The sequence below is a fragment of the Triturus cristatus genome, chromosome 11 (genome assembly GCF_964204655.1).
Source record: "Triturus cristatus chromosome 11, aTriCri1.1, whole genome shotgun sequence".
In the NCBI taxonomy this organism is placed as follows: domain Eukaryota; kingdom Metazoa; phylum Chordata; class Amphibia; order Caudata; family Salamandridae; genus Triturus; species Triturus cristatus.
This window is the reverse complement of record NC_140594.1, coordinates 1,133,060,512-1,133,084,272: the sequence shown is the minus strand read 5'-3', so window position 1 is coordinate 1,133,084,272 and position 23,761 is coordinate 1,133,060,512. Positions and strand designations below refer to the sequence as shown.

General features: G+C 45.2%; 1 protein-coding gene across 1 annotated transcript in view; it reads left to right on the top strand.

Annotated features, from left to right (window-relative positions):
* The window catches only part of PSMD1 (proteasome 26S subunit, non-ATPase 1), a 386,750-nt gene that overhangs the window by 342,880 nt on the left and 20,109 nt on the right, over positions 1 to 23,761 (top strand). The window contains exons 20-23 of the mRNA XM_085635741.1: positions 6,520 to 6,689; positions 9,625 to 9,717; positions 10,043 to 10,135; positions 12,968 to 13,114. Of these exons, the coding sequence (XP_085491867.1) occupies positions 6,520 to 6,689; positions 9,625 to 9,717; positions 10,043 to 10,135; positions 12,968 to 13,114 (503 nt within the window). The remainder of the gene's footprint in view (positions 1 to 6,519; positions 6,690 to 9,624; positions 9,718 to 10,042; positions 10,136 to 12,967; positions 13,115 to 23,761) is intronic.

Here is a 23,761-nt window from a genome sequence, read left to right as displayed (position 1 = left end):
AAGGCAGCCCTCCAGACCTCGTCGGGCTCCGAACCGAAACGGGCACAGAAGGCACCTTCGGCACCGGCCAACATCACCTTTGGTTTGCCGCCATCCACGGCGCCGAAAATGTTCGAAATCAGAACCCGCGTTACCCAGACAAGGTCCCCATCTACCGAACACTCGACTACTGGGACATCGCCGTCCCACTTCATCGACGCCGACACCGGCAGGCTCATGCTCCGAAAGCGGAAGATCACTTCAGGGCAAGCTTTGGACTCTTACAGGATCCCGCTAAAACAAAAAATGCCGGCGGAATCGGACCCAGTTCTTTATGAACGCATCCACACCTCTTACACAGATCCATCATTCTCTCCAACGCACTCCGACACGGATGCAGTGGAGGACTACATGGGTGACGACACCACCTACCCCGAAGACATGAAACCTGAGGGACAGCAAGACCCTGATCAAGTCTGGGATGACCCTGTAGACCCAGGTGCCGCTCTGGTTACACAGGACACGCAACTTTATGGCGCAAAAACGTCCCCCACAGAGGACACTGCTGCATTCAACGCCCTCATTGAACGTGCCGCAGCCAATCATGGAGTGCAACTCCACTCAGACGCTATCGAGGATGATTTCTTGGTGGACACTTTCGCATCCTCCGAGAGGACTGTAAAGACTCTGCCCATGTTAAAAGGTGTCCTCAAGCCAGCAAAGGACATTTTCAAGGAAACCACCAGGGCACGGGTAATAAACCCCAGGATCGAGAAAAAGTACAAACCCGCACCTGGGGACCCCACGTACATTAGAAGCCAGTTGCCTCTGGACTCCATTGTAGTTGCCAATGCTCGCAAACGGGCACACTCGCAGACAACTGGTGATGCTCCTCCCCCGGACAAAGAGTCCAAGGTTCTAGAGACCTCCGGCAAACGGATTGGAGCCCAGGCAGCAAACGTATGGCGCACCGCCAATACACAGGCCCTCCTAGCTCGCTATGACCGCTCACACTATGACACGTTAGAGACCCTACTCCAACACCTGCCAGACGAGTACAAAGAGGCAGCGGAGCTCCTCATCAGGGAGGGACAACTGCTCACAAACGCATCCATCAAGTGTGCACTGGATGCCGCAGACACTGCTGCAAGGGCAATAAACACCAGCGTCATGCTACGACGACACGCCTGGTTACGAATCTCCGGATTCAAACCTGAGGTCCAAAATAACATCCTCAATCAGCCGGTCAACCCCGACTACTTATTTGGACCGGTGGTTGACACCACCTTAGAAAAGATAAAAAAAGACACGGACACTGCGAAGTCAATGGGGGCTCTGCAAACGCAGACATTTCGTAGTGTATCCTTTCGTCGCCCCGGAAATAGAGGTGCAGGTAGAGGACAGGGGGCACAGCAAACCTACAATAAAGGGGGCACACAGAGTTCCTACGATAAAAACACCCGAGGTGGATATCGTGGCTCCAGCACCAAGGGCAGAGGACGTGGTTACGGCAATACCAGGTCCTCCCCCAAGAACAAACAGTGACGCCCTCTCCCTTCCCCCCGCCCACATAACACCTGTCGGGGGAAGGCTCCAGCGGTTCCTGTCCACGTGGGATTCCATCACCACGGACAGGTGGGTCAAAGATGTTATCCAACACGGTTACTGTCTCGAATTAACCTCCACTCCACTCACCATACCGCCAAGGCACCGTCCTATGTCCTCAGAGCACTTAGCGTTATTACAGCAGGAAGTGTTAAGTATGCTGCAAAAAGGCGCAATAGAGGTCGTGCCCGTACACCAGCAGGGAACAGGGGTGTACTCATTGTACTTCTTAATACCAAAAAAGGATGGGTCACTCAGACCTATCCTAGACCTGAGACCCCTCAACCACTACATTCTCTCAGAGCATTTTCACATGCTCACCCTACAGCAGGTTCTCCCGCTCCTCAGACAGGGAGATTTCCTAGCCACGCTAGACCTCAAAGATGCGTATTTCCACATACCCATACACCCGTCACACAGAAAATATCTCCGGTTCACCATTCAGGGGCAGCACTATCAATTCAAAGTCCTCCCCTTCGGAGTGACAACAGCACCCACAGTTTTCACAAAGTGCCTAGCTACCGTGGCTGCACATCTACGGAGGCAACACATTCACGTCTACCCTTACCTGGACGACTGGCTTGTTCAGGCAAAGTCAGCCCAGCAATGTGCCAGCCACATGTCCCGCACCATTCACCTTCTTCACAGTCTGGGATTCTCACTAAATTACCCAAAATCACATCTCCAACCCGCACACGTACAACAGTACCTAGGTGCGACCATAGACACTCTGGCAGCCACAGCTCAGCCAAATTTAGTGAGGATCAACAGCATGCAAAAGCTGATTTCCAAGTTCAAACCACAACACTCCCTTCCTGCGCGAGTGTTCATGCAGTTGATAGGCATGATGGCCTCCTGCATTTTCATAGTCCCACACGCGAGACTACATATGCGCCCGCTTCAGGAGTGCTTAGCACGTCAATGGAATCAGGCTCACGGGCAATTAAAAAACCTAGTGTTGGTGAGCGGTCGGGCATACAACTCTCTGCATTGGTGGAATCCACAAAACCTTTGCAAGGGCCGACCGTTCCAAGAGCCTGTTCCACAAATAATACTGACAGCGGACGCGTCTCTCCAGGGATGGGGAGCCCATGTACTCAATTACACAGTGCAGGGACTATGGACTACACAACAAAAGAAGATGCACATCAACCTTCTGGAACTGTTGGCAACCTTCCTGGCTATGAAAGCATTCAAAGTACACCTGTGCAACAAGGTCGTGTTGATCCGTACGGACAACATGACTGCCATGTACTACATACAGAAGCAGGGAGGAACACACTCTCCACAATTGTCTCATCTGGCTCAGAGCATGTGGAGTGGGCCATTCAGAGGAACATATTCCTCATGGCGGAACACCTCCCAGGCAAGGACAACCAGATGGCGGATCTGCTCAGCAGACACAGCCACCAGATGCACGAGTGGGAGTTACACCCATCAGTACTCCAACCGTACTTCCAGCAGTGGGGTCATCCAGAGATAGACCTATTCGCCACAAGGGAAAACGCAAAATGCCAAAGCTTTGCCGCCAGGTTCCCACATCCACAGTCGCAGGGCAATGCAATATGGATGAACTGGTCCGGCAGATTTGCGTACGCTTTTCCCCCAGCGCCGTTGATACCGCTAGTGGCACGCAAACTGCGACAGCACTCACTGACACTCATCCTGGTTGCTCCAACATGGGCACGCCAGCCATGGTACACCACCTTTCTGGAACTTTCCGTGGTGCCGCATCAAAGGCTGCGGATCAAACCCGCGCTTTTGACGCAGAACCATGGAGAAATTCAGCACCCAGATCCGCAACAGCTGAACCTGGCAATCTGGCTCCTGAAGTCCTAGAGTTTGGCTACCTAAACCTGCCACCTGACTGTATGGAGATCATTAAGGAAGCTAGGAGACCCACTACCAGAGCTTGCTATGCAGCCAAATGGAAGAGGTTTGTCATTTATTGCAATAACAATGACATTAACCCGCTAGACGCATCCATTCAAAACATAATCTGTTACCTCTTACACCTATACCGATGCAATCTGGCATACACCTCAATACGTATCCATTTAACCGCAATAGCAGCCTATCTCCAAAACAGGCAGCACCTCTCTTTATTCAGAGTGCCTGCCATCAAAGCCTTCTTGGAGGGACTTAAACGAGTAATTCCCCCAAGACACCCACCAGAACCAGTGTGGAACCTCAACTTGGTCCTCACCCGACTGATGGGTCCACCCTTCGAACCTCTCCACTCATGTGAGATTCAATTCCTCACCTGGAAAGTAGCTTTCCTAGTAGCAATCACTTCGTTGAGAAGAGTTAGTGAACTCCAGGCACTAACCATTCAAGAGCCATTCATACAGGTTCACGCAAACAGGGTCGTACTACGTACCAACCCCAAATTCATGCCTAAAGTAATATCGCAGTTCCACATGAATCAAACCATTGAACTGCCTGTTTTCTTTCAGAATCCACAAAATGTCGCTGAAAGAGTGCTCCATACACTAGACGTCAAAAGATCCCTCATGTACTATATAGACAGAACTAAAAACTTTAGGGAGACAAAACAACTTTTCGTCGCCTTTTCCCCACAACATAAAGGCAACGCAATCTCCAAAGCAGGTATAGCCAGATGGATCGTTAAATGTATTCAAATTTGCTATCAAAAGGCTAAACGCACATTAACGATTCCCCCACGGGCCCACTCAACACGTAAGTTAGGGGCCTCCATGGCTTTCCTGGGAAACATTCCTTTACATGATATATGTAGAGCAGCCACATGGTCCACTATACATACATTTACCAAACACTATTGTGTAGATGTACACTCAAAACAGCAGGCAGCTGTAGGACAGGCTGTTCTCAAAACTTTTTCAGACCGCTGCAGCTGGCACTGGTGGCCGCCGCTAATGGGAGGTACTGCTATGTATTCTATGCACAGATCTGAATTCAGCAGCCCACATGCCTCGAACTGAATATGCTACTTACCAGTATGCATCTGTTCTTGGCATGTAGGGCCGCTGACATTCATATCGCCCACCCTCCTCCCCGGTGCCTGTAGCAGCTGCAGCTCTCAGAATTACTGTATAGCATGGTCATCACTTTCTATATCTACTCCATCACTGCCACAATGGCGAAAAACAATCTGAGGATGGAGAGGATGCCCATGCGCACTGTGGTCCAGGGGAGGAGTCACCTATCTCAGGATACTTCGAAGACTCTTCTAGGACAGCAACGTGCAAACATCCGGACCCAACACTAGGCGGCGATCTATGCACAGATATGAATGTCAGCAGCCCTACATGCCAAGAACAGATGCATACTGGTAAGTAGCATATTCAAAGTCCCACATTCCCAAAAATCCAGTAGAAGCAGGAACCATTTTTGCTTGCTACACTCAAACTTAACAGTCCGAACTAAATAAAAGAAACCTACACGCTTGTTCAAAAAGCCCAAATATTTGACACGGTTGATGAACCCTCAGTTTACTAAGAGGCAGGTTCTGCGTAGTCTTTGAATTTTGTGGCGTGTTCAGTGGAATTAACCAGGATGAATGGGTCCTTGGCAGATTCTGTGCTGATCTAATGGTCATTAAACTTTCTTTACTCGTATTCTCCCATTCCGTTGATCCGAAAGCTGTCCTCACGGAGAGTGCGTGTCATTTTAAAATTCCCGGCTTGGGGCAGATGCTGGCTAGACCTCTGGAGCGTAGTTGTGTCCGTCCTTGGCCTCTTCTTGTGCTCTCCAGGATATTCGGATCTACTGAATCGAAGTCTTCAGCAGAGAAGGCTAAGGTAGCAGCCATACTGATTTGATGCATAATTGAGGTGATTGCACAATTGTCAAATCTCAAGTATCTTTGGTGGTGTCATAAGCCTACGCTAATTAGTTCTGGCTTGACAGCGCTGCTCGCTGTAAGGTTTGTTGTTAACAGTTCTTCAACGTGCAGCGCATCAGCTCTGGCTTCGCCCAGAGGAGATCTCTCCCCTCATGCTGTTTTCTGTTCAGTGGATCATTCCACATCTCTGGAATTCTTGCTTTGCAGTACATGAGGCGATTCTGTATCTCACTAGTGCACTGAATCATGATCGATTCAATTCTTTAAATCCTATTTGTATCATATAAAGAAATCAATATTTTTCTGACAGATCTATTACTTATAGAAATCAGTTGGTTTTTGTTTTATTTTTTTCCACTGTGGCAAGCTTTGTTTAACGTCTAAAACCAAACTCACTGCCATACCATCTAGGCTTCTGGAACACCCCCCACCAAATCCAGTTTTGACACGCACCAGAGCACTAGGCCACAGACTAGTATGACTAGTGTGATCTGATAACTATCGTCTGTTATTAATGTTCCCTTTGACAGCTAGATTTGTGGTTGGTGCTACAAATCACTATCCCCGAAGGCACCGATCCACAGAAGAGCTTTGTAGGTTCCTCCAAATGGAAGGATGTGCGCCGTACCGCACAAACCTTTCCAAGCGCCCAGCTGTTGAGGCTTTGGAAGGTTAATTTCCCAATTCTTACATATTTGTCATTTCTGCTTAGTCCTACTACTGTATTTTGCCCAATAATACGATTATCAATTTCTGCTAAATATTACTATGACAGAAATCACTTGTGACCCACTTTCTACCCTCTCTTCACGTAAAGAACCATCAAATACATGCAACACCTTCCAGCCCCTTAGACTAGAGGCAAGCCAGATATTACCACAGGTCGTGGGAACCTAGTCTGACTTTTCGCCAGAGGGGTTGATGCAGTTTCTGCACTCACTTTAAGAAGGAGTAAAAGGGATTGTGCCTTGATAGGTACCTTGTTGTAGAGGCATGAGCGAGCTTGTCTAAAGTTTTTAAATACAATGAATAAAAACGCATTAAATATGCTGTTTTCCTCTTTTTATTTTAAAGACCATGTTTTCCACCATTTTTTCTTTTTCTTACAGGAGGACACAACGTGACTATCTCCCTGCAGTCCCGCACTGGGCACACACACATGCCGTCAGTGGTTGGTGTCCTGGTGTTCACTCAGTTCTGGTTCTGGTTCCCGCTCTCGCACTTCCTCTCACTGGCATTCACTCCAACCTGTGTCATTGGCCTGAATAAAGATCTCAAGGTAAGAGCCGGGCCATTATAGAGTGGGCCAGCTAGAGGGGCATGTCTGTCCACCAGGAGCCTATTGTCCGGCAACACTCGCCAGGTACATGGTACTGAGATGGGGACCCCAGCAGTGACACGTGTAAAGGGGACCCAATTTCATACTCTAATATTCGTGGTATTTGGGTAGGGGTGATAAGCAAAGTCATGCACTCTCCTTCCCTTCCACTCCTTACCTTGGCAGCAGTCATCACTTACAAGGTGAGCCTTCTACATCAAGCAGCAGCACCTCTGTGCAAGACTCCCCCCCCCCCCCCCCCCCCCCATGACCCCCATCCACCCATACACGGACATAAACTCGATGCTAGCTAGGGCGATTGTGTCGGGTTCAAGCTAGCATGGCTTATTTTCATGGGATATTATTTATTGGCCTCTGTGTCCGAGTAGAGAGACATTGACTGATTGTTTTCCCTCTCTGGGACTCTGCTACATTTTTATCCATTTCAGAGACACATGAAGCTAAAATCAGGTTTGGGGAGGTGCTAGCAAATCGAATCAGTGCCTTCGAGTTTAGTTTGAGTACTTTATTTTAAATATGAATTGAGAATGTATTTGGCAATGTTTTTGTTTCATGGATTTTTGCAATCAGTGCTACATGGCAAAGCGGTCCAGAGGAGATGCATGGCTCGCCTGTCGTAGCCCTCTTCTGGTCATCCCACGTTCATGAATCTTCCCTTTTTCAGTAGCACCCCCTGTTACCAGTCTCTCCCTACCCACTTCTCTATACCAGAACCAGCTCCAAATTGCAGTCTTCCTTCCACTCCGTGTCTCCCAGCACCTTCTTGTAGCTTCCAGTTACTCCCAGTGTCTGTGACTATTTGCTTGATGTTCACTCTGTACCAGTGACATCACCTGCCTTAAGCATCCCATCTGCTTAGCTTTCCTGCATCTCCATCAACTGTAGTAATGACCCATTCACCCTTCTTCACACTGTCCACCTTCATCCTCTATACATCTTATCCTCTCAGTAGCAGCTACTGTCAACCGCCATTCTCAGCCCCTAAACCAGCTTACAGGTCAAGTAACTTATATAGTACATGCCCACTCCCCCATACCATACCCTAAGTATCAGCCTCTATGTACATCCATTCATGTGTCCTCTCTACCACTACCAGCTTTCTGGGCATCTTCCCATCTCTTTGGAATACCTCCCATCTTTTGGAGTATGCATGAAGAGGCATTTTGTTACAGTGAGAGAGATGCCTGCGAGCTTACCTTTAATACTCTGAGCGAAGTGTACATTTGAAATTAACATGTAAAATGACCTATGCAAGTGTTTATGTATAGCATGAACCTTCAGGTATCCAAGCATCAGTAAGCATCAGTCCTGGGTGTTCTTCAGGACTGTCCCTTCTTAAGAAGGAACAGGTGCGAGATGACCGGGCCTTCTTCCATCTGGCACAACAACATCATCTCCCTCCATTTTAAAGTATTGTGTCCCTCACGTTTCCATGTCTGCTTTATAAAAATGCACTATTTATAAATAGTTGCTGTGCCTTTTATCACAACCTGTGGAGGTACCTACCACTAGTTGTCTCTTTTACGGCAGTGATGAAAGACCTATTCAACTTACGTTTTTGCAAGACATTCTTTGTATTCATGTTTCCGGATCATAGGAAACATCAAACAGCAGCAAACAAAGTGGTGGTGGTAAATGATTGCTCTTGTAATGTCACCAAGCTTCACAACAAATTTCCATCCACTGTTTTTTTTTTTAAAGCTAATGTGTAACAGATATGCCTTCATGGTTGCTTCGCCTTTGCCTAAGGGTCTCTGTATTCTCCTTTATCCCAAAGACAGGGGCATCATCCAGAACATCCCTTCCCTGTTGTCTGCAGAGTTTCTGCTCCCACTTGTCTAGAAACTTTCACTCTCTGGCACTGTAAATACCATGGCCAGGAATACTTTTGCATTTGTCTTTGCCCCCACACCACCAATAGTAGCATTTTTGGGGCTGGAAATAATTGTGCACCCCACTGTCCTGGAGACATTGTCTAGAACTTCACTCCCATGTTGAATCGTGCCTCAAGGTCATAGAGGCCTCTTAATTGTGAGACCTTGGGCCAGATGCCCTTAAATATTGCCAGTGCTGACACTGTACTTCCATGTGTGTCAGCAAGACTGGCATTGTCATTTCTCAGTGCTAGGTGTACTGTAAAATAGAGCGCATTGTGTGAGGACTGAAGCCACAGAGCACAGTCTGTGATGAGCCATGCGTCATAAATGGCCCTCTAAATGATTCATTCGGTCCATTGCCGTTTTCGTTTGCTTCCACCGTTGCATGGACATATCCATCGCTTTGGAGCTGCCATTGCAATTCTCTGTCTCGGAAAGGGAGGAGCCGCAGTTGGTACATTTGTAACAGCTTATTCAGTCCTGGCCCCGCCTCACACTCTGACACATTACAAGTAGTTTTGCAACAATTCAGAGCACACTCACAAATTGTTATACTTGGGTTTGAATAACAGCCGCTGAGTTTGAGTGGAACAGCATTAACAGGAAGAACGTAAATCCACTGCAAAGGTTAGCGTTCCTTGTTGCTACAGCACCTGCATCCTCTCTTTTGTGGTATTGTGGGTTTCATTTTTATTATCCGTGATGCCTCGTGCTGGACTTTGCTTTGTAGAATATCCTCTGCTGGAATTGTAGCCTATGGTAGGGCGAGGCCTCCAAAGGAACCACAGAGCCGACTGTCTCCTGAACCAGTGCATCATTCAGCTTTAGTTCATGACTCCGGTTTAGGCGTAAAGGAGGCTACACTATGGGCTTTGCAGCCAAACTCCATTAGAAGCGGATACCATATGGAACCTAAAGTCTAAAACTCCAACAATCCGTGTACTGTTAACCTTGTACCCACAGTTTTTAACAACAACCTCAATAACATTATTTTGCAGATGCCGAAGGTTCAGTACAAATCCAACTGCAAACCGTCCACTTTTGCATATCCAGCACCGCTGGAAGTCCCAAAGGAGAAAGAGAAGGAAAAGGTTGGTTATTTTAATTAACATCAGAACCTTAGAGTGGTTGTGGTGCTGTGCAGTGTTTTCAGAGTTAGTCTCTAAAATAATTGGAAACCAAGCAAATGTATAGTGAGGCACGAGTCAGGTTGCTTAATGCCGACTGCTGTACCTTTGAGGATGAACGATTTAGTACCTGGACACAGAAAAAACGCTTTCTATCCAGGCTCAGCTTAGAGTGTTGATGGACGAAGCTGGCTATTTGTATCTTTAAGGCTATTTCACACAGGATTATGGGGAAATGAAATGAAGTCTATGGTGATTAAAGTTCTCATCTGCTTTTTCTTGTGTTAAGGTGTCCACAGCTGTGCTGTCCATCACTGCAAAGGCCAAGAAGAAGGAGAAGGAAAAGGAAAAAGAGAAGAAGGAGGAGGAAAAGATGGAAGTGGTGAGTAATGAGTGTAGAGAATGGGTCGACAGCCAACCTCATAGACATTGTCTCAATGAATGCCACTGTTCTGTACGTTACCATAAATTGAACCAGTAGACTTTGTTTTAAAGAGCATATCTTTGTTCATAGTTTCTAAGATTAATGTCAGAAGTTGGGCAGGGTAGAGTAACACATCCCCCATATAGCTGTGCCCGTGACTTGAGATCTATTAGTTATAAAGGTAACTTACAGGACGGCCTTTGGTTAGTTACTTCATCCTGTATTTTCTCATAGGCGGCACACTAAAGTCTCCTAGCTCCCACTCTTATAATGTTGCTATTACAAAATCTGCGTGTTTTGAATTCACCATATTTTATTGTAGAGCTTTGATTATACCGTAAGTTTCAATAGTTCATTCACTTTGCAGTACCGTGGGTAATACTCCATTATTCCTTCACACAAACAGTGAAGTCTTCTAGTTTAGTAACTATGCATTGTGAGCATCACCAAGAGCAACAGTTCCAGATTTATATATTATTTCCCTTCTTTGGTACCCCATGTAACAAAACACACAACAGGTTGTTCCAAGAGCAGGACTCCTAATGACTGAGAAGCCCGTTGCTTTAAAAAATCCTATCTATAAGGCATTTGTGACAAATGCCAGTGATCATGTTTGTCTTTGTGGCTCATAAATTCATATTTATCAGTCTTGTAGGCTCATTTCTTTGTACAATTAGTAAGCTCATTTCTATGTGAATCAAGTAGTTCTACATACGGGTTGAGGTACGGTGACACACTAGTTAAATATGCATGTACTGCTGTAGAGCTGTGATTCTTAACTTTTTCACAACTGTAGATCCCCACTGTTTCAGTTTTGGGATCTGGGGACTCTGGCCTAAGCAATTTTAAGGATTTGAACATCAAATATTCAAAAATACTGAAACAATTAGACCTCAAACAATTACACATATGAACTATTTTAATTCCCCCAAAAATCTAAATTGTAAATTTAATGGGAAGCCTGGAGCTTTTCATTTTTTTTTTTTAGAAAAGACAAAGCAATATGCAATGCTCTAACATATTACTTTCTCTTTTTGCTCCTAATGTATCTTCTCTTTTTGTTGGTGTGTACTAGAGCTTTAATTATGGCGACCAGTCTTCCATACTATTGTTTGGTGTATGTGTGATGCTCCCACGAATCAAGCTAACAATGCCAACTTAATTTGTGGTCTCTGATTTCAGATTCCTCAACATTTAGAGGGTGTTTTAACCTTTTCAAGTTTACTCTGTTTATGTACTTAATATGCTAATATTTAATTTTCTAAACAGTTGAGGACCTTTCCAAGATTGCACAATGTACCACCAGGGGTCTATAGATCATAGGTTAAGAACTAATGCTGTAGATCACACGCTGTGCACACTCCTGCCTGCTAGTGTTGGGTACAAGTGTTGAAAGTTGTTTTTCTTAGAAGACGAGGTTTCGGTTTTGCAGTGACTCCAGAAACGCACAATTTACCATGAGATAGACTCTACCTAAGATTGTTTTTTTTCCACCATCGGGATAAGGCATACCTAACAGTACGTCTGGACCATTTCACTGCAGAGGCTAAACACACTAGAACTTCAGCATTGAGACATTGAAAACATAAGTTGTATGTGCCAGATGATATGCTACAGCTGATTGCTTTATCAGAACTCATACATCCACTGACCACTTAAGACAAATTGGGAAGCCAGAGGCCAGGGTGTTTTGTTAGAATGATTCACGATTCTGAACTTGGAGAGCTATAAAACAAATGTTCTGTTTGTTAAATTCAATCTCATGGATGATTTTCTGGATCAAGGGGAAGATCGACACCTGTAAAATTTTAAGTATAAGAATATGATGTAGCGCCCGTCTTTTAAATCCGATCTCAAGTGCTTCAAAATAAGTCTCCTGGAAAGCTGTTTTTATAGCTGTAATCACTTCTGCTAGAAGAGGCTCTGACACTCTTGATCCGCTTTCCTGGAGCTCATTTATTTTTCTGAGCGCTTCTAAAGAATAGTCTTGGTATCTCTAATATGCCAGAACAATTTTCTATATTGCATGACTATCGAAAGGCTTCTGAGTCACAACACAGCTCTTTATTATCAAGTGTGTCTTCTGCTCATTGGAAAGAAGTCTCAAAACATGACACCACCAGAGAGATATTGGCTCGCGTAACAAAGACTTCCATTTGAATAACTTGGCCCTCACCCTGAGTAATCTCTCCACCTCCTCCAAGCCCCACTTTGCTGTGATGCACACTTTCAAGAGGCAAGACTTTTATTTCAACAGCCAAAGGAAATGTTCTGCTCCCCAAAGTTCTCGAGATAGTTATTTCTAGTGGTGTGTACCCCTTTGGTGACATTGCTCAAATGCCTGACCTCAAACTCAGAACCCACTTCAGTTTAATGTTATCATTCAGTATCTTTCTCTTAACCACGTGCTACTTTGATCCGCTAGAGAATGTTCAATAGTTGAAATGAAAGTGGAACTTATCTGTGAGTAGTCTGTGGTCGCCTGGATATCCCCCTCTCACTGGTACAAAAAATGCTGTCATTACTATTATATTTCAAATGCAGTTGATGCCTCAGAGAGATGTCATATAGAATGATGGGCGGAGTTCTTTTGCCTTCTAGTGCTTGTGGTAGGCAGGGGGAGGCTGTTGTAGACCATCTTCCTTATAATATGGGATTGTCAACCACATGTGTCACTGGAGTGAAAACACTTGTTATAATTAACTTTGGAAGAGTACTTCCATGTCTAAGTAATTTAATCAAGAAAAAGCTTTTATTGAATGGCTTTTTTTTTTCTTTCACCGTTTCAAGGACGAGACTGAGAAAAAAGAGGAAAAGGAGAAGAAAAAGGAGCCCGAGCCGAACTTTCAGCTGTTGGAGAACCCGGCCCGAGTGATGCCTGCTCAGCTGAAGGTCTTGAGCATAGCAGAGAGCTGCCGCTATCAGCCCTTCAAGACAGTGAGTCCGCTATGCTATTTCAGCATGCTTGTCCCATGAGAGATGTCTGAAGCTTGCCCGGTGAAAGCATGTAGTGGTTGGGATTCATCTTGAGCCAGCGCTACAGGGTGTTAGTACGGTTTAACCGGAGCTTGAATAAATGATCTCTGGTCTTGGCTGTGTTCAAATTTTCTAATTACCAACAATTTCATAGTGCTGCTGTTTTGCTTGTGGCTTTGATGCTGAACACCCAAGAGCTTTTCTGTAATGACTTTTAACCCCTTGATTCATAAATCCCTTGAGTGTTTGTGGTCATTGTTCCCAAAGACTTATTTAAGGACATTCTGTAGTGGGAAAGAGCAGACCTTACACTGGATGTGTGAACTGCAAACCATAAAACAAAGAACTGGAGATAACTTCAAGCACACCAGAGTTATCTCCTTTTTCCTTGCCAAGTTTGATGCATGAAATACAGAACTTCAAAACAATTATGTGCTTGCTGCTTTCTTTATCTCGCAGATAAGAGAGTTTTTGAACATGCTATCCTTTCATCCTGACCCTCCTCTTGAGGGTTTGAGTCTGAGCCCAATTTGAATTGAACCTATTTACTGTAAATTAGATTAAAAGATCCTAAAAGTTGTCATAAGAGCGACTTAATTAAGAAAGCTTATCCGCCTTCAGCTCTGGTTCCAAGGACCCTAATTAATGGCGTAAAGTTTAGCATCTCAACCACATCATTACAGAGCTGGCTTCAGCAGGATGCTCCAAGGATTTGTGTGCGTCATGTGTTTTTAGAGAAGGACCTCAAATGGCTTTTGAAAAATAGCTGCCTGGGACGCAACCTAATTTTTACTCTTTGGCATGTGACGTAAACCATTTTTTAACTTACTGCTTTTAGGAACTAGAGTGGACAAATTCAAATGATGCGCTATAGTGCACTGAGTGCATCTCTTGAAGGACACGCATTGTCCTGTACATTGTTATTGCTCCTTTCAGTTAATCTTTACTTGTTTCAAAGATTTTATCATTCCCTCCTGTCTGAGATGGGTCTTCTTGTCAGTGCTTTTGAATGCTGTTTTCCCTATCCACTCTTTTCCTCTGACCATGTGTCAGGTTTTTTAATTGGAACAATGCAGATAATGAGTATTGTTTGTACACATCCATATGTAAAGATTTGGGACCTTAAAGAAGAACTAATTATGCAGCTTATATTACAAAGAGGAAGAAGGATTTTGGGGGATGGATTTTGGGAGGAGATACGTGCTAGCCCATGTAATATTTAGGTGGTACAGTAGGATGTAAAGTGTTTTGTAAGAGGAAGAAACTCTTGATCAGCTCATGCGTCCAGCATACATTTGCCATCATGGGTGGTGACCCCTTGCGTTACCTGCATGGTAGATATTGATGCTGTACTACATTCTATCTTTACGTAGGGCAGGTGTGCCCAGTGCCAGTTCATGGTGGCCCAGTTTGTGCAAATAGTTTTTAAAAATTTTTTTTTATCGGTTACAGACCCTGAATATGAATGGAACTCGTATGCATAGTGATTATTCTGAAAGATCGGTCTTGATCTGGACTTATGTGAGATACCTTTTCTGTAGGCAATATTTTACAAAGCATGAGCTCCACTGGGCTGTAAAATCCTCTTTTCCTATAAGTGCTCCATTAATTTCTTTTGGCGCATTCTAGTTTATGACTGATTTGGTTCACATCTTTGCTGTCTCTGGGACTGTAGTTTTTTGTGGTTATTTCCAGTATGTGATCTTCCATTGTTGCACATTGTAGGTCTTGAAAGCTCACATTCTAAACTGTAGCACCTTCTGAGCAAAGGCTCCCTCAGTATTATGCAATTTAGTTAGAAAGTATTGAGCTCAAACACTCTAGGTAACTTTTAAATTTTGTAGTTTTCAAATTTTTATTGTTTTCATATACATATTTCAAGCTTTTTTCTGTAGGACGCCCACAGGAGTGGCATAGCTGGCCTTCCTGCTCTATATTTACAGCGGCGACTGTTTGACGCACCACGGTTCCAGTCCTGCAGAACACTGCTGCTTCTCCTCTTCCCTTTTTCATATGAGTCAGAGGTGGGATGGGGAGCGAAGGTGAATATCCTTACTCTTAAATCCCAGGATGCCTAACTCCCAGAACATTGAGGCCTCTGCCCCTGGAGTGCAGCAGTAAATTCCAGGAGTAGGGGCAGCAATGGAGACCGTTGATTTGACTTCCTGCAGGTGCTTCAAGCCTGTTCTTGACTCTGACCTTATAGAAGATGTGTCTGAGAGAGGTACTGGCAGGTCTGCTGGCTAGAGCTTGACAGCAGTCAACCCACCAGCTGCTGCCTCAACCTCATCAAAGGTGGATTGTTCACAGGCTGTGAAGCCTAGTGGTGCTGATTGATGGTGTTACTGTGACTCTGTTTCACCCTTGGAATGAATAGACAGCCGGATTTTCACACTTTTTTTTTTTAAAGGAAACATACGATTTGAGCCTTTCGTAGGTTCGGGAAATCAGGCCTGCTTTTTGCCTAGTGCTTGGTTATTCCTGATCTAGTGTCCTTATCACACATTCCGGCTTTGGCGAGATGCACATACAACAACAGTTGAAACCCATTCTTCTGCTGCTGCTGAACGGATATGTAGTTCTTCCCCCGTTTCCCTTTTGAAAAGGTCACGGCACCTTGCCTGATGTATGACATATGAGGCTGTTGCCATTTAGACAAGCTCTGGACTTGCCTGCACACACTGGTATTGAAAGACTCATTATCGCCAAAACCTTGGTCTCTTGTGTTCAAATTGCAACAGTTGGATATTTATCATTTGTGTTTTGATTTACTCTTTGCAATATCACCCGTGGTCTCATGGTGTTGAGCTGAGAAATTTGAGCTTAGGGCCATCCAACTAGGAGAATGACCAAGTTTTGAGGACCCTTCTTAAAAGCCAGTGTGGTTGAACAAAACGTTCACGTTTCAACAGGATGCTCCAGTCGATAGTGGCCTGGAACACCCTGAATATGTGGTTTATAATGGTTTATTAAACACAAGTTTAATAATGGCTTGGATCGTACATCAATACAAGTCCGCAAACAATATTCCTACAGTGTACGCTCGGATTCAGCAACTCCTAATGTCAGAGAAGTCTCCCTTTTTGGAGATAGCAATGACCGGTCGCGTTTTTTGTAGGAATTTTTTTTTTTCCACCATGAACCAAAAATCGTGGTGAGTTTCAGGCAAAGATGAATCCGTCCCTAACTTTCTACATCTGTTGCTCAAATTTGAGATTCAGTGTTGCACCTGAATTGGACAAGAGGCGGGTAAGAAGTTAATTAAGTCACTGCATAAACAGCCACTTAGATGAGCTCTAAGTAGTCCACCCAGGCTTTAACCACTCGGACCTTTAGACTTTATCTTTGTGAAATGGCCATACTGTGCGTTTCTGGAGCGTAATTTGGTTTCCTATTGTACGGTAAGAAAATGCAGAAATGGTTTCTTTCCTTGATCCTGTACACAAAGCATGTTTTTTAAAGTGAAGGCTCCTGTCAGTGGGCGTCTTCCAGCTTATGCAGGAAAAAGCATCACGTTAGTTGAAAGATGCCCCTGACATTTCAATATGTGTTTCAGGGTACAGCAAACAATATGTGGGTTTTGCTTCATCTCTTTGTGTTTAGAGGGTTTTATTGAAGGCAGAAACACTGCCCGTCAAATTATGTTTTTACCACTCTGAACAGTCGGCACCTTGAAATAAAGAGCCATGTTTGCATGCGTGGTGCGAGACATCTAAGTAAAACTGGTCTTTTTTTATTCACCCTCCTGTATGTTTCACAAGCTTTATTTTTACTTGGAAAGTAAATGTAAGGGCATCACAGCAGTTCTCCATCATTGCGATGCTGCATTGGATTTTCCATTCCGGAACTGATACTACACCAAAGTCTCAAAATTGGGCACAGATTTCATGCACATCACATAATTGTCCATAATGATTATAAAAGTTTGCTTGGTGGTGATTTCCTGATCAATCAAAAACCAAGGATTTTCTATATCTAAACACTTCCTAAAATCCGAAAGGGTAGGTGTCCGCCACTGGGACAAACACCTATTGTGTCTGGAATAAGTATTAATGAAATGTTGTGATCAGTTTCTGAGACCCCTAGTAGAAGGTATTCCCACTTTTCTAACAGACAAAGACGTTTTGAACCTGATTAACAACACTAACCAGGAGGGGGCAACTGATTTACTGATAACACTGGACATGGAGGTGTTCATAAATATCTCACAAGATGATGTCTTGTCGGTCTTGGAGGATTTACTGAGGTCAGGTGACTGGAGCTCGCCTACGCCTGTCCACTTGATCTTGTAATATGCTTCAATAGCATCAAAGCAAAGGTGCACCACACGAGAAACTTGACAATCACAAAGTTCATCTCCAATAATAAGATTTCTTCAAAACTTGTTTCTTTTATTCATTCCATTTTCATTTTATGAGGAACATGCAATTCAGTTCCTGTAATTCTACAGATAGAACAGCCGACGCGTTTCGTCCTGATACAGGACTTCTTCAGGGCTGTCAATTACAAACAAAAGAACACATATATAAATAAACATATACATATATATATATACACCACAAAGACAGAGCAACAATGTGTACTAAAAAGAGGAATGATTCCTGATCCTTAAGCGTATTGCAAATGATGCCAGAAGTCTTGATGTTTTGGCTAAGAAACTGAACACTCCACAAAACAAATTACATTTAAAAAACATCGAATCATACATTGAGAAAATTGATCAATAACCTTCACAATGCATATTGATCCATTAGAACTCAGAAATAGATAAAACTGAGTCAGCATATTCAATTTGGTTATCTAATAACAGTCAGAAAAGATTCAAGGGGCCAGGGAAAGACAGTGTAATAAATAATAAGGAAGCAAAAGTAACAGCATGAAAAAGGGTCATAAAGGAGAAAAGGAGAGGCAACCCACCGCTAATTAATGATGAAAAGCGAAGTAGTGTCTTCCTGAAAGTTCACCGATGTCTTATTATGGGGAATAATATCCCATCCAACAAGATCTTTGGTGAAAACACGATAATAAGAGACATTGGATTAAAGAATAAGCACCAAGCTTAAACGTGAACAGCACTAATACTGACACATACAAATATATATATATCAAGCCATATGTAATTTACATTATCTCAACGACACTGAACTAATATTGGTCCAGTTATTTTCCAATAAAATCCTTGTCGCGTATATTCCGTAATCAGAAGTGCCATGCACACAGAAATAATGGGAACCCTTTTTCATGCTGTTACTTTTGCTTCCTTATTATCTTTTACACTATGTCTTTCCCTGGCCCCTTGAATCTTTTCTGACTGTTATTAGATAACCAAATTGAATATGCTGACTCAGTTTTATCTATTTCTGAGTTCTAATGGATCAATATGCATTGTGAAGGTTATTGATCAATTTTCTCAATGTATGATTAGATGTTTTTTAAATGTAATTTGCTTTGTGGAGTGTTCAGTTTCTTAACCAAAACAGAAAGACTTGTGGCATCATTTGCAATACGCTTAAGGATCAGGAATCATTCCTCTTTTTAGTACACATTGTTGCTCTGTCTTTGTGGTGTATATATATGTATATGTTTATTTATATATGTGTTGTTTTGTTTGTAAATGACAGCCCTGAAGAAGTCCTGTATCAGGACGAAACGTGTCGGCTGTTCTATCTGTAGAATTACAGGAACTGAATTGCATGTTCCTCATAAAATGAAAATGGAATGAATAAAAGAAACAAGTTTTGAAGAAATCTTATTATTGGAGATGAACTTTGTGATTGTCAAGTTTCTTGTGTGGTGCACCTTTGCTTTGATGTTATATACCTGGATTCCTTAGGGAATAGGCATTGTGACAGTGGGTGCCATTTAGTGTGCACACGAATTGCCTTTAAATAAAGGGTTTGTACTGTGGGAGTGACAATAGGTTAGGTGCTGGTCAATAGAAGGTTCCACTGCTTTTCTTGTTTTAAATATGCTTCAATAGCAGTCAAAGAAAATTTCTTCGAATTTGAAGATACTCCGTTTCTGCAAATTCCACGCACATCAATTTCAATGTGGATTCGCCCCAAGTGTGGCCTGTTTGAATATGTATGATTTTGAGAAAATGCATATACCCGCAGAGACTAATCCCTACGAAAATGAAATTCATCATTGGTGGCAATTTATAAACAGCATTTTGATCATCTGGAACGGGGACAAAACACTTTCTGGGGACTTCATTAAACGCATCAACTTTGTGAACCGCAATGTAGGATTTACCCAAACAGTAACGGACAAACGAATGTCCATTTTGTATTTGTCAATCTTAATTGAAGGTGGATTGCTAAAGACTAGGACTTATACTAAAACCACCGATCACAACAGTCTGCTGCTGTTTGGAAGTCACCAGCCTCAGGCCTTAACAACTCATCTTGTTGTACAGTCAATTCTTGAGAATGAGGAGAAACTGTAGTGACATAACGGACTATAAAAGACTAGCAGAAGGCTTGTCAGGGAAACTGCACCAAGATTATCCCGAGTAGGTGATTTGGATGGCCAAGAAGGAGGCAAAGAATAACAAAAGAGAATCTTTACTAGAAACCAAATTGGAAATTACCAAGCGAAGTTCACATGTGTCTACATTAACTCCGCTTTCAAATTAGGTCAAGAAGGTTATCAAGAAATGATGGAGCTTCTTGAATAGTAGGGTCTGACTTCAGAAAAGACACTGTTTGCATTAAAACTATCACATAATTTGAGACTCCTTCTGGTCCACACAAGACCAAGGAAATCAGCAGCTAGAGACAGCATTTGGGGGGACACCGTTCATGCGATTTCTTTTCAATAGTAATGGTGAGAAATTAGAAACTATAGCACTATAGAGATATCAACACCACAAGGGCACACAAAAGAAAGCCTGTTGAGTCTGTTATTCATGTCTAAACTTTTTGTATGCTTTCTTCTTGGCTATACATGCTTGTGAACTATATTCCGGAGTCCGGGACGTAAGTTTTGAAAGAACCAGATCTTCTTTTTTCTAACACTAACTGCAGATGACATTTATGTAGAATAACAACAATGCATAGAATGAGAACAACCTATTATGATGTTAGGTGGGTATGTAGGTCCTAATAAATTGCCATTGATCCAGGTTATTGGATTTTAATGGGACAGAATCATGTTGACCAGCTGTTTTGGAATATAAGAAACCTTATCTTCTGTAGTAGGGGATCTCTGTGTATAGTCATAATCTAGTGAATAGTCCCGCCCATGTGCGGGGACCCCGGAGCAATAAAAAAATAATCTCTTAAGGTGTCAAATCATGCAGACCTGCATCCACCTTTAAGAGAGAATTTAATTTAAAGACAGATAATGCAGCCTATACCCACAGGCTACACTGTCCAGTACTTCAACTAGAATTCCACCAACATCCACAAACAGCACTGCCTGTCCAGCTTTTCTCCAAGGGAAAAAACACCCTGCCTCTCCCAGCAAAAGCCTCTGGAATGATAGAGAGGAAGGAATGGACAGACAAGCCCCATAGGCTGCCATTATGTGGCTCAGAACAGGATACTGTGCCTTTAAGAAAACTATCCCAGAATGCACAGCAGGTCCCTTTTACTTTAAGTTCTTTTTTCCGGCTCCTGCTAGCAGGACCCTGGAGCATTGAGCTCTCCCTTTTCAAGGGTTTATTGGTTACTTTGCAAGTAATAGTAAGTTAGTAAAGTCCTTTCCTTCTGGCGTTGTCAGCATGCCTGGCTTGTTCGACAAGTGTCCTGATTGTGAAAGGAAAAGGCTAAGTCCGACCCACACAGGGTGTGCATCGTCTGCCTTCCCCAGTCCCACGTGCCGGAGGAGTGTGACATTTGCCGCTCTTTTTCAGCCAGGACCCTGAGAGAGAGGATGAAAATCAGGCTCCAGGTCCTGGAGGACAGAAGACTGAAGGCACAAGGTGGGTCTGGAGGGGCTGATTCTGCCCATGCTGAGGCCTCTGGGGGGCTCCCCAGGGGCAGGAAGACCAGCAAGCGTCCCCACTCCCCGTCGAGGGCGTCGACGGCGGCGTCGAGGGGGATGACTACAGTCTGTTCGCCATCTCCCCAGGGCTCTGGGGAGAAGCGGCGTCGGCGATCGACGTCGAAGGAGCTGAACAGACCGCCGTCGGCGGCATCGTCTGCGACGACGCCGTCGACGTCGCCATCAAGCCATGGGGTCAGGATCGGACCCGGCGTCGGCGTTCGCCGTCGAGGGGAAGTCGCCGATCGCCGTCGGCGAAGAGAAGAAGGTCGCCGTCGAGGGGCTCCTCGACGTCACGAGCCAGCCGACACCCGGCGTCGAGGCGGCGGTCGCCGCCGACGTCGAGGAGGTCGACGCCACGGAGGAGATCGACGCCACGGAGGAGATCGACGCCACGGAGGAGATCGACGCCACGGAGGAGATCGACGCCACGGAGGAGATCGACGCCACGGAGGAGATCGACGTCGCGAAGATCGACGTCGAGGAGGTCGACGTCGAGGAGGTCGCCGTCGAGACGGCGCAGGGGTGCCCTGACGCCAGGAGTAAGAGAGGAACGGAGTCGCCGGGATCGGTGTACTCCGTGGTGTATACACCTCCTCCTCCTCCTCCTCTGCCAACACCGCCTCCGCCACCGACTCCTCCTCTTCCATCACCGCCAACACCACCACCGCCTCCACCACTGCCGCCGGTGTCACCGCCTCCACCGCCCCCACCGCCGCCTATACCACCTCGCACGCCGTTGGGGCCACCTGCGGTTCCGCCACGGTCGGTCTCCCTGCCCAGGTATCCGACTCCACCGCAGGGGACGCCAAGGCCGCGATGTAGGAAGGTGGATATCTGACTATGGTTACCCCCAACTTTTTGCCTAGTGTCTAGCTGGTTTTTCGACTTAGTTGGCCTGAGATCCTGCCATTCAGGGTCTCAGGCTGTCTGCTCTCTCTTTAAAATGGACTCCATGTACCCTAGGTACACTCCCAATTGGTAAGGATCACCTTATTGGACCCTGTACAGAGTACCCTAGGTACCCAGGGCATAGGTGTACCCTAGGCCTCCCAGGGGCTGCAGCATGTATTATGCCACCCCTGGTCTGGCCTTCCAATCAGACACAACTGGCTGATCACTCAGCTGGGGCAAGGTCGTGTAATCACCCCTTGCTTAGGTGTAGTATTCCTATACCTAACTTACATATAGACACATGTGTACCTATCAGTCACTCCTATGGCAGGCCTTGACAATCCTGGAGGCAGAGTGCTTGGTAACATGTGAGATGGTGCTCTAGCATGAGCTGAGCCTGTCTGCAGCTTTCGGAACCTTGTCCTTATAGCTGTTCTATGATATAGCCTACCATATACTCTTAAAGTGCCTTATAATCTTAGACGGTTATGGTAACTATGGTTTGGCTTTATCAAAACATGTCGTGTAAGGTGTCTAACACTCGGGAATAATACCCCCATGCCATTTCTGGACATGAGAATATTATTCCCCCCTTCTAGAGGGAAAGACATGTTAAAATCATACTTCAACTGTTAGCCTCTGACCAAAGCCTCAGCATCACAAAATGGATGCTGCTGCCACGACACAAGTCTGACCTCCTGCAGCTGGGAGTGATCCCAGCCAGGGAGGCCTGGACAATAGGTTTCCTGCTTGGGGAGGTGCTAGCACCTCCCCAGACAGCCTTTAGTGTATTGGGGCAGGGTGGGCTGAAAGGAATGAGACATGCCTGGGGCACACAAGGTGTTCCTTGCATAGTCCAGTTCAAACCGGCGCTGGGGCACTCCAGCCCCAGCTCTGGCGCGAAACTGGACAAAGGGAAGTGGGTGTAACCACCCCCTCCCAGGTCCCACCCATAAGGCGTGACCTAGCAGGTATCCCAGCCCCCCAGATTAGTATAAGAGTGGGAGTTGGGCCTCAAGACTTTAGATTATCCTGAACCTGCAAAACTGAACAGAAACTCTGGACCTTCGACATTCGACGAAAGAAGAAGACTGAAGAATCTCCCTTGTAGCCAAGGAGTGGCTACCCTGTGCAAACAGGCACCATCAAGAGACTACCCTTTGCTTTGCGACCGTTCTACGAGGAACCGACTGCAGAGCCCGACCAGAGCCTTGACTTCCAGACTTCTCCGACCCTCATCCACATCTGCAGCAGAGCTGAGATCCGTGGAGGCGACGAGCGACGTGGGACCGGCTACCTGGGAAAAGTGGCTAGTAACTTACAGCGCAGCTTCTGAGGTACCCTCGAAGTTGTGCACCGGGGATTGAGAAGCCCCAACCCCAAGCACCATCTGCACCGAAGATCAGCCCCCCACACTCCACGAGTCCTGCGTGGGGCCCTTCAGCATTTTCCTGCTTGCCGCGTCTGTCCGGTTGCTTGCCCGCTGGCTAGTGGCCTCTGTGACGACGCACCCTGAAATCTTCTGCGCTGGTTTGGCTCCTCCAGACTGGCTCCCGCTTCTCTGCAAAGAAGAAGCACCCCAGACCTTCCTGGTCTGCACCAGAAGCAAGTCCTTCGTTCTTCGTGGGTTCCGCTTGCCAAGGCTTGGTGAGTCCTAGTCCAACTTCGACGCCGCCGACAGCAAGAGCCTTCGTGGGACAGCTCGCCTCCTGGTCCTGGTCGTCC